At 42.2% G+C, this 11,576-nt stretch overlaps 1 protein-coding gene across 1 annotated transcript; it reads right to left on the bottom strand.

Moving 5' to 3' along the window:
* Nucleotides 1-6,640: 6,640 nt before the first annotated feature.
* On the bottom strand, nucleotides 6,641-10,526 carry LOC124017683 (transcription factor SOX-4-like). The gene has a single exon (XM_046332948.1). The coding sequence runs from the start codon at nucleotides 9,980-9,982 to the stop codon at nucleotides 8,849-8,851; it is 1,134 nt and encodes a 377-aa protein (XP_046188904.1). The 5' UTR covers nucleotides 9,983-10,526; the 3' UTR covers nucleotides 6,641-8,848.
* Nucleotides 10,527-11,576: the final 1,050 nt, after the last annotated feature.

Raw genomic sequence — 11,576 nt, 5'->3', positions numbered from 1 at the left:
AAGGAACAAAAACGTATAACAATTTGGAACTTCTAGACCTCAAAGATTAAAAGCTTTTATAAAATATAATAGTTATATTATATAATACATATTTTTTAATAATACAACTATTGATCTCCAAAGCCTTAGATTGCCATGTCTCTGTGCAGAGCTTCCAATATTCACCATATTCATCCTCAACATTCGTACTTTTTAGGAATAAATAACAAACACAGTTTGAAATACATGTTTACATTTAGCAGACACCCTTATCCAGAGTGACTTACACGAGCAATTAGGGTTAAGTGCCTTGCTCAAGGGCACATCGACAGATTTTTAATCTAGTCAGCCCAGCAATTCGAACTAGCAACCTTTCAGTTACTGGCCCAACATTCTTAACCACTAGGCTGCCTGCCACTCTAACAAACACAAATCCAGTGGATTATAAATCAACACTATGCCCTCAATTACTTGTATTAACTGTGTATTTACTGTTGAGGAGACTAAACAAGTATTCAAAGAAGGGCAAGATAAGCATCATGAAGTCTTCAACCATGACCTTGAGTATTGAAAGCACAGAAACATCACCCACTGTGTCACAATGATATCTACAGTGGGGAGAACAAGTATTTGATACACTGCCGATTTTGCAGGTTTTCCCACTTACAAAGCATGTAGAGGTCTGTCATTTTTTATCATAGGTAAAACAAAAATCCTGAAAACACTTCAACTGATTTTGTTTTCCCACTTACAAAGAGGTCTGACGGAATCTCAAAAACAAAAACAAAAATCCTGAAAATCACATTGTATTATTTTTAAGTAATACTTTTTAAGTACTACTGTATATTACCTTCATTATTCTAGGCAAGTCAGTTAAGAATTTTTATTTTATTTACAATGACGGCCTACCCCGGGTCAAACACGGACAACACTGGGCCAATTTTTTATGGGACTCCCAATCATGGTCGGATGTGATACGGCCTGGATAACAAACCAGTAGTCTGAAAAGATCTCCCGCTGTGTAACAAGCCAGTAGTCTGAAAAGATCTTTGTAACAAACCAGTAGTCTGAAAAGATCTCCCGCTGTGTAACAAGTCAGTAGTTTGAAAAGATCTTTATTGTGTAAGTTAGAATCTCCGTAGTCAAAGTCAGTAGTTTGAAGCCAGTAGTCTGAAAAGATCTCCCGTTGTGTAACAAGTCAGTAGTTTGAAAAGATCTCCCGCTGTGTAACAAGTCAGTAGTTTGAAAAGATCTCCCACTGTGTAACAAGTCAGTAGTTTGAAAAGATCTCCCGCTGTGTAACAAGCCAGTAGTCTGAAAAGATCTCCTACTGTGTAACAAACATGTAGTCTGAAAAGATCTTCCGCTGTGTAACAAACCAATAGTCTGAAAAGATCTCCCTCTGTGTAACAAGTCAGTAGTTTGAAAAGATCTCCCTCTGTGTAACAAGTCAGTAGTTTGAAGCCAGTAGTCTGAAAAGATCTCCCGCTGTGTAACAAGTCAGTAGTTTGAAAAGATCTCCCGCTGTGTAACAAGCCAGTAGTCTGAAAAGATCTCCCACTGTGTAACAAACATGTAGTCTGAAAAGATCTTCCGCTGTGTAACAAACCAATAGTCTGAAAAGATCTCCCGCTGTGTAACAAGTCAGTAGTTTGAAAAGATCTCCCACTGTGTAACAAGCCAGTAGTCTGAAAAGATCTCCCTCCTGTGTAACAAACCAGTAGTCTGAAAAGATCTCCCGCTGTGTAACAAACCAGTAGTCTGAAAAGATCTCCCGCTATGTAACAAGCCAGTAGTCTGAAAAGATCTCCCGCTGTGTAACAAGTCAGTAGTTTGAAGCCAGTAGTTTGAAAAGATCTCCCGCTGTGTAACAAGCCAATAGTTTGAAAAGATCTCCCGCTATGTAACAAACCAGTATTCTGAAAAGATCTCCCACTGTGTAACAAACAGGTAGTCTGAAAAGATCTCCCGCTGTGTAACAAGCCAGTAGTCTGAAAATATCTCCCTCCTGTGTAACAAACCAGTAGTCTGAAAAGATCTCCCACTGTGTAACAAACCAGTAGTCTGAAAAGATCTCCCGCTATGTAACAAGCCAGTAGTCTGAAAAGATCTCCCGCTGTGTAACAAACCAGTAGTCTGAAAAGATCTCCCGCTGTGTAACAAACCAGTAGTCTGAAAAGATCTCCCGCTGTGTAACAAACCAGTAGTGTGAAAAGATCTCCCGCTGTGTAACAAACCAGTAGTCTGAAAAGATCTCCCACTGTGTAACAAGCCAGTAGTGTGAAAAGATCTCCCGCTGTGTAACAAGTCAGTAGTTTGAAAAGATCTCCCACTGTGTAACAAGCCAGTAGTCTGAAAAGATATCCCGCTGTGTAACAAGTCACTAGGCTAAAACAACATGTTCTTTGTTCTGAACTGGCTTCCAGCATAACCTGTGAAGAACCCACAGACTCCAAATGGCACTCTATTTCTTTTATAGTGCAGTACTGGTAGAGGTAGAAACAGTCTGGCTAATGTATCTAGAGGTAGAGATAGAAACAGTCTGGCTGGTGTATCTAGAGGAAGAGATAGAAACAGTCTGGCTGGTGTATCTAGAGGTAGAAACAGTCTGGCTGATGTATCTAGAGGTAGAAACAGTCTGGCTGATGTATCTAGAGATAGAAACAGTCTGGCTGGTGTATCTAGAGATAGAGATAGAAACAGTCTGGCTGGTGTATCTAGAGATAGAAACAGTCTGGCTGATGTATCTAGAGGTAGAAACAGTCTGGCTGATGTATCTAGAGATAGAAACAGTCTGGCTGGTGTATCTAGAGATAGAGATAGAAACAGTCTGGCTGGTGTATCTAGAGATAGAAACAGTCTGGCTGGTGTATCTAGAGATAGAAACAGTCTGGCTGGTGTATCTAGAGGTAGAAACAGTCTGGCTGGTGTATCTAGAGGTAGAAACAGTCTGGCTGGTGTATCTAGAGATAGAAACAGTCTGGCTGGTGTATCTAGAGGTAGAGATAGAAACAGTCTGGCTGGTGTATCTAGAGGTAGAAACAGTCTGGCTGGTGTATCCAGAGGTAGAAACAGTCTGGCTGGTGTATCTAGAGATAGAAACAGTCTGGCTGGTGTATCTAGAGGTAGAAACAGTCTGGCTGGTGTATCTAGAGGTAGAAACAGTCTGGCTGGTAGAAACAGTCTGGCTGATGTATCTAGAGGTAGAAACAGTCTGGCTGGTGTATCTAGAGATAGAAACAGTCTGGCTGGTGTATCTAGAGATAGAAACAGTCTGGCTGGTGTATCTAGAGATAGAAACAGTCTGGCTGTGTATCTAGAGTGTAGAAACAGTCTGGCTGGTGTATCTAGAGGTAGAAACAGTCTGGCTGGTGTATCTAGAGGTAGAAACAGTCTGGCTGGTGTATCTAGAGGTAGAGATAGAAACAGTCTGGCTGGTGTATCTAGAGTAGAAACAGTCTGGCTGGTGTATCTAGAAACAGTCTGGCTGGTGTATCTAGAGGTAGAAACAGTCTGGCTGGTGTAGAGGTAGAAACAGTCTGGCTGGTGTATCTAGAGGTAGAGAGGTAGAAACAGTCTGGCTGGTGTATCTAGAAACAGTCTGGCTGGTGTATCTAGAGATAGAAACAGTCTGGCTGGTGTATCTAGAGATAGAGATAGAAACAGTCTGGCTGTAGAAACAGTCTGGCTGGTGTATCTAGAGGTAGCTGGTAGAGATAGAAACAGTCTGGCTGGTGTATCTAGAGGTAGAAACAGTCTGGCTGGTGTATCTAGAGGTAGGTAGAAACAGTCTGGCTGGTGAGAGGTAGAAACAGTCTGGCTGGTGTATCTAGAGGTAGAAACAGTCTGGCTGGTGTATCTAGAGATAGAAACAGTCTGGCTGATGTATCTAGAGGTAGAGATAGAAACAGTCTGGCTGGTGTATCTAGAGATAGAGATAGAAACAGTCTGGCTGGTGTATCTAGAGATAGAGGTAGAAACAGTCTGGCTGGTGTATCTAGAGGTAGAGATAGAAACAGTCTGGCTGGTGTATCTAGAGGTAGAAACAGTCTGGCTGCTGTGTATCTAGAAACAGAGATAGAAACAGTCTGGCTGGTGTATCTAGAGGTAGAAACAGTCTGGCTGGTGTATCTAGAGGTAGAAACAGTCTGGCTGGTGTATCTAGAGATAGAAACAGTCTGGCTTGTGTATCTAGAGGTAGAAACAGTCTGGCTGGTGTATCTAGAGGTGGAGATAGAAACAGTCTGGCTGGTGTATCTAGAGGTAGAAACAGTCTGGCTGGTGTATCTAGAGGTAGAAACAGTCTGGCTGGTGTATCTAGAGATAGAAACAGTCTGGCTGGTGTATCTAGAGGTAGAAACAGACTGGCTGGTGTATCTAGAGGTAGAAACAGTCTGGCTGGTGTATCTAGAGGTAGAGATAGAAACAGTCTGGCTGGTGTATCTAGAGGTAGAGATAGAAACAGTCTGGCTGGTGTATCTAGAGGTAGAAACAGTCTGGCTGGTGTATCTAGAGGTAGAGATAGAAACAGTCTGGCTGGTGTAGGCCACTGGTAATATGAGTGAGTGCATGGCTACGGGGTGACACTTGTTACCTGACAGGAAGCCTCACCAGGTTACTGCAGTTTACAGCCAGAGTGGTGTTGAAACGTATATATCTTTGGCTTTGGACCAATGAAGGAGCAGGTGAGGTTCCCGAGTGGCGCAGCGGTCTAAGGCATTGCATCTCAGTGCTAGAAGCGTCTGGTTTGAATCCAGGCTGTATCACAACCGCCTGTGATTGGTCTCCGCCCAGTTGGCCCAGCGTCGTCCGGTGTAGGCGGTCGTTGTAAATAAGAGTTTGTTCTGAACTGACTTGCCTAGATAAATATATAAAATGTGCAGAGATTACAGTAAACACACCCACTCAGACCCTAACTGACAATCCAATTTAATACATTTCCTTCCTATATAAATCCCCCATACTCCCCAGTATCCAGTGATTTCCACAGGGTAATTTCTCTACTCCCACTAGCCCGGAAAGAAGCCCAGCAGTCATGCCTTTCCTCTCTCCCAGCCTGACACCCTCCCCTTCCCCCAAAGAGAGGAGAGGGGTGGCTGAGGCTCTAGTCTCCCCCCCCCCCCTGCTGGGTTTTTACTGAGCCTTCATTCACCTCCCTCTCTGTAATCAGCTGAGCTGAAGGGGGGGCTACAGCAGGGTAGGTATGAGATAGCTGCACTACCTTCCACAATCAGGTTAGCTAATAAAGTGGCTAATTGTATGCTTCTTAGGAGGATTCGAATACAGAATGGAGAGGAATTATGTCAAGGTTTTAGTCCTTAAAATGACTATTCCCATTATCCATTCTAGCGTACCACTTAGGTATAATATAATAATATATGCCATTTAGCAGACGCTTTTATCCAAAGCGACTTACAGTCATGTGTGCATACATTCTACGTATGGGTGGTCCCGGGAATCGAACCCACTACCCTGGCGTTACAAGCGCCATGCTCTACCAACTGAGCTACAGAAGGATCAGGTCGAAGCAATGTATTAGAGTGTTCATTCTAATTAGGGTTCTAGAACTCAACAGAACCTTTTAGTGCGTCGTTATTAACATAGTAGTAAATACCAGGTTAGAAACTGAGAGAGAGTGGTGTGTTCATTAGACAAGCCTGGGCCTGTATTCGAAGTAGGAGCGCTGATCTAGGATCAGGTTAACCCACCCTGCCGTACATGTCCTCTTATTCATTACTCTCTTAAAAGGTCAAACTGATTCTACTCTTGAGAATCTTGAATGTGAATACAGGCCCAGCCTGTTTGCTGGACTGATTTGGGATGTCTCATCCTTGCATGTAGCCAGCCAGGGCCCATCCCCCCACATACGCTAATACACTGTGCTGTCTGGGGAAGGGGGAGGGGAGGCCCTGTCTGGGAGACAGACATGGAGCTAGGAAGTGAATACATGCTGACTACTGAATATCATAACCCTTACATTACATTTAAGTCATTTAGCAGACGCTCTTATCCAGAGCGACGTTAATGCCACTATAACATCACCTCCCAGGGACTATAAGGAGGCGTATTTATAACGATAGTCAGGGTAGATATTGGCCAGGGGTAGGGCCGTCATTGTAAATAAGAATTTGTTCTAAACTGACTTGCCTAGTTAAATGAAGGTAAAATAAATATCCATACACAGACTGATGTTATAGACCATATAAGGTACTTCTACTTCTTATACAGTATGTCTGTGAGAATGTGTGAAGTGTGAGATCTTCCATGTTATCACTCCCCATATAAACTATCATAAACAACCACTGCTTTACCAATACAGGCCTTGTAGTCTTTACACTAATGCCCTCCTACATTGACTAGTGGACAGTACGCCATTTTCATTCCCTAAAAGGAGCACTTCTAATGCACTAGTAGGTTTTGTATACGTGTACATTATTTGTGTGCAGTAAATGTACACCCTGTTCTCATGTTGTTGTTTTGTAAAAAGCAGCATTTCTATACACGTCCAAACATCAGACCAGGAATGGATCAACAGAGAGGAGGAGTACGGTATAACAATGATTGTAGACTGTAAACATCAAGTATACATTAAAGTAGTGTTTTGATTTGAAAAAAGGCATATTCTATAGATCAGACAGAATGAGTGGACAGAGACGAGGGATGTGTTTCAGTTCCAGCTGATATTTATTTCCTTCTTGAAAAAAAAAAAATGAAAAAAGTTATGTACAGAATTATCAACAATCTGACAGGCAGTGAATTGACACGATTAGCTGGCATGAGTCCCCCCCCCTCTTTTCAAAACTGTTGCTATGGCAATGATTAGACAAAACAATATTCTACACAGCATATTGCACAGAAATGGGATGAAAATAAAGTTAATATATTTAAAACTGTATATATATATATATATATATATATATATATATATATATATATATATATATATATATATATATGTAAAAAAAATCCTGAACAACCACCTTAAACATAAGTAAAGATAGTAGAAAGCGATCAGTTCTAGTGCCTGTCATGGTATAGCTTAACTACACATAAAACACACAATATTTGTTGCTTATGATACACAGTCAAATGTACAAAGATGTTTTCACGGTTTTATCCTCATTTTTCTTATCTTTTATTTTTTTGTTGCTTGAAATCTTTTTATTTTATTTTTTATATATAAACACAACAGCTATAACCTGAATCTGAAATACAAAATACTATTCATTCACCATGCCATAAGATACTAAAACAATTAGCTAGAGTTAGCGAACAAGTAGAAAAGATTACATATTCAAATACAATGAGAAAAGCAGATGGTCTACATAATTGTTGTTTGCAGGAACTCAAAATACGCAATTTGAAAATTACTTTATATGATTTTATATTCTTCCATCCAGTGGTTTTAAACCCGAATGTCGATATAAAAACGCCAAGAAATTGTTCATTTAAAGCTACAATCTTTCTTTATTAGTAGGCAAGATTCTAAAATGAAATGCAGAAGTGTGCCTGCTCAAAATACTGTGTGTGTGTGTGTGTGAGTTGAAGCGCATGTTCACAGGGGTATTGAAATGTGGTACTGTGTCTTTAAGAAGCCTGCAGATTGATACTGTAAACATGGACAGAAGGCCGATTCATGAGTTAACCGGCCACCTGGATCTTTAACATGAGGAAATCCAAACAGCGATATACACCGATTGACACCCCCTTTGATATATATCTGTACAAAAATACACGGACAAAATAAACAAATGTTTCCTCTCTTTAAGTGTCAAAAGTCTACATTTAAATATCAAAAAATCAAGAGTGAAAAGTCTAGCCCTTCTTTCAGCGAAGGAAACAGACGGCGAGGGAAAACATCATAACAAGACCTGTACAAGATAAACAAAAAAAATAATTAAGTCGAAAATGTTTTGGCCAGTATATAAATACATCATATAAAAATGTCCTCTGAAAAAATGAACAAAAGGAAATTCGAGGATGAAAAAAAAATCGGTGAGAATTTCTCTATTACATAAACACCAGAAAAAACATAAAATAATTTTGGTCCTGAATTGTAGAGATGTGTATAAAGTTCAGCACAGATTTAAGTTGCGTTTGAATCCTGAAGTTAAGAATTAAAACAGCTGGTGATTTTTTTTTGGTTCCTTTTAGGTAAAAAAAAGGAATCAAACATAGCGCCCATCTATCCATTTAAATAACCCTAAAACTAGTTTCAACTGTTCGACAGTCTAACATACATCTCAGTAAAACAGAGGACAGGTAACATCATGCGTTTTATCTTTTAAAAAAGGGTTGACTTTTAGGTCAACAACCCACCTGGTTCATAAATCCGTCTGCCTCGATGACAACAACAACACACTGTCCAGACATCCAGCCTGTTTCTGTACCTCTGGAAGTCTTATGAAGTTCACTTGGCGATCATAAAACGTTTCTCAACATGTCCCTTTTAAGTAACTCACATTGATTAATAAAGTATAGCTGACCTAAACCCGCCATCATTATAATCGTGCAAATCAATCACAGTTTTCCAGTTCTGATCGAGTGTTTCTTTCAATAGGACCCGATCACTCCTACTCAGAGCGCAACAATATCTTCCTCTCCAGTCGAGGCAATACTTCAGCTTACTTGTAGCCATGTCTCATAATAACAGTCGACAGTTGATTCTTGAAATAAAAAGCAAGTTATTCTCTCGCTTTGTTCAACAGTCAGTGCGTGGGGACTTGCAGTCTCTTTCTCGGCGGGAGGGACCCTTTGTAGGTTACGGTATGACACAAAATCACTTTACCGGAATCCCTTTTTTTTGTTGCTCAGAATAGTAAGACAACATTTCCTGCTTGTGGGTTTTCTCGTTCTCTATTTCTCTCGCTCAATACGTGAACACCAAATTAGAAATGGTCGACTCTAGCCAGTCTCCTGAAATCATCTCGCTCACCTCTGGGGTGCAGTAGTCGGGAAACTCAAAGTGAGAACCGGAGCCCGACTCGAAATTAAAATCCAAGTCTCTGTCCAAAACCGAGGACCCAAAGCTTCCCAGAGACATGCTGTCAAAACCAGGGCTAGAGTTAATGTCCAGTAGATCATCCTCAAACTCCTCATCTGATGAAGAGGATTGGGAGGAGGACGAGGAGTGAGAAGCGGAGGGAGTAGGGGAGGACGCCCGCATAGTAGTGTAGTCTTCCGAGGCGCTGGAGGGAGACTCGCCGCCCTGCCTGCTGCTGGCTGTCGCGTCCTCGTACAGGCTGAGTGGTTCGCTGGAATCCGCGGAGCTGCTGAGTGTGGGACTGGCGGGCACCGCTGCTGAAGACGGGCTCACACTGTGGCTAAGGCTGCTGCCCCCGAACACATACATACGCTTCTTCTTGTCAGGTATTAGTTTGGCAGCAGAAACAGACTTGGATTTGTAAAGAGAATGGTGATCTGTGCCGATGACTTGTTCTGGGAATGATGGTGTTTTGGTGCTGTTCCCAAAAACTATTTTATGAGGTTTGCTGGATGATTTTGAGCCACCCTTTTTAGAAGATGGTTTCATGCTGGTGTTACAGTTGCTACCGCTGATCTTTCCCTCCTTCTCGCCCCCCGGTTTGGAGCTGCTGGACTTCACCTTCTTTCTGGGCCGGTACTTGTAGTCTGGGTAGTCCGCCATGTGCTTGAGTCTGAGCCGCTCCGCCTCTCGTATGAAAGGGATCTTGTCGCAGTCTTTCAGTAGCTTCCAGCGCTTGCCCAGTCTCTTGGATATCTCCGCGTTGTGCATGTCCGGTGACTGCTCCATAATTTTACGCCTTTCAATCTGTGACCACACCATGAAAGCGTTCATCGGCCTCTTGATGTGACCGGTGGGTGTTTTGCACCAGGCGGGGTTCAGTTTGCCTTCCCCCGCGGAAGAAGCCGTGGATCCGGGGCTCGGTGAGGATGCCATGTCCAGGTCCATAGCTCCGGAATCAGACGACTCTCCCTCGAATACAGCCTCGGAGCTCTCCGCATTACTTGTCTTCTGTACCATGATTATAATGTCAATGAGAGTGCGCCTGCTTGCTCTCCAGTTCAGTTCCACACAGTAGGTTTATTTTTAAAAAGAAAAGTAGTTTATTTTACAATTCTAGCTGGCTGTGTGAATAGAAGTCAGTCCTGAGATGTGCCGAAACCGGAACCACAGGAATCCGTTGATAGCCGTTAAAAATGCTGGATTTGTCAAAAGTTCTTTTTTCCCCGAGTCTCTGTAATATGATACAGAACGAACGGTGTAAAACTGTCCCCCGTTTTCCACTCTGTTTCCTCCGACAATGCTTTATGTAGCCTGAGCTAATCAACTCTAGCAGTCGTGTAGGACATAAACATGTGCCGTGTAAGCAGCGGAAAGCAAACTGAGTGGCTGTGTGAGCGCACTGACACTGAAAATGTTCAAAGTTTCTAAAGTAAGGAAACTCTTTTTCTGCATAGCTTTTCTTTCCGAGCACCATGCGGGAAGAAGCTTGTTTCACTAGAACCAGGATCCACCTTTCAGCTGCGCACTCGGTAACTTTCAGCAGCCTCTAATTTCTCCCCATGCAGCTTTATCCTTTTCCAAAGATATAATGGCGATACAATTCAGCCAATCCGTGGCTGTCTCTACCCTGTCTAGTGCCAAGACCACGCCCAGTTTCTTCTCATTGGACCAAAAAAAAAAGGAATCTAATAATAATCAGCGCGTGCAATGAGGAGCTTTATGTCTGACCTCATTCCAGTATACACACAAACTTCTCTTTAAAGAGACATACTTATGTTTTGGACTTTTTCTACACCAACCAGCCATACCTATTTCATGAAGGTGTTGCTGTATGTATGGGAACCAGTCTAATGCGATGCATCATATCATTCAGAATAGTATAGGCCTGCTGTTGCATAAGGGGAAGCATGGAGCAACTTGTTCACTTTGTTTGGACTGGAACGGTCTATTATGATAAAGAGATCATGTTTGAGGGAATATATAAATAGGTTCTAGCATATATTAGTATATGAGTAATTATATTAATTTATGATAATAACATATCCTAGTTGACCCTGCTATAATACAGAGGTGTAATATGATGTTTATAACAACGTCATTTGTATTTAATTATATACTTGTATTTTTATGGCCGCTACAGGCTCGTCGGGTTCATAACAATAACAAACATAATGTCACTCAACAGTTCAGTGAGTCTCGTTTTATTTCCAGCGCGAGTGCATTCAGTGCAAGCTCTGCTCGCAAACACGGAAATGTCTAGACACATGCATGCGGACTCCCTCAGTTGAGTTGTTGTACTGGTGAGAAGAGATTCTTCAGCAGGCTCCGCTTTCACCAGGCTGACTCCGAGAGAGGGCGGAGCCGAGGACGAAACGGGCGTTCCTTTGTCACATTACGCACACCCAGCACTCACTGCTGTAGCTGGCGGAGAGGAGAAAGGAGAGAGGGCGGAGCCGAGGACGACACCGGCGTTCCTTTGTCACATTACGCACGCCCAGCACTCACTGCTGTAGCTGGCGGAGAGGAGAAAGGAGAGAGGTGGAAGCTGAGACTACACAGTACACTTTATTATTTTTTAGATACAAATGGCCGTGGTAGACCGGGGAGCGTG

This window comes from Oncorhynchus gorbuscha, unplaced genomic scaffold (assembly GCF_021184085.1).
Source record: "Oncorhynchus gorbuscha isolate QuinsamMale2020 ecotype Even-year unplaced genomic scaffold, OgorEven_v1.0 Un_scaffold_308, whole genome shotgun sequence".
NCBI classification, from domain to species: Eukaryota; Metazoa; Chordata; class Actinopteri; order Salmoniformes; family Salmonidae; genus Oncorhynchus; species Oncorhynchus gorbuscha.
This window is presented reverse-complemented; position numbering and strand designations above follow the sequence as displayed.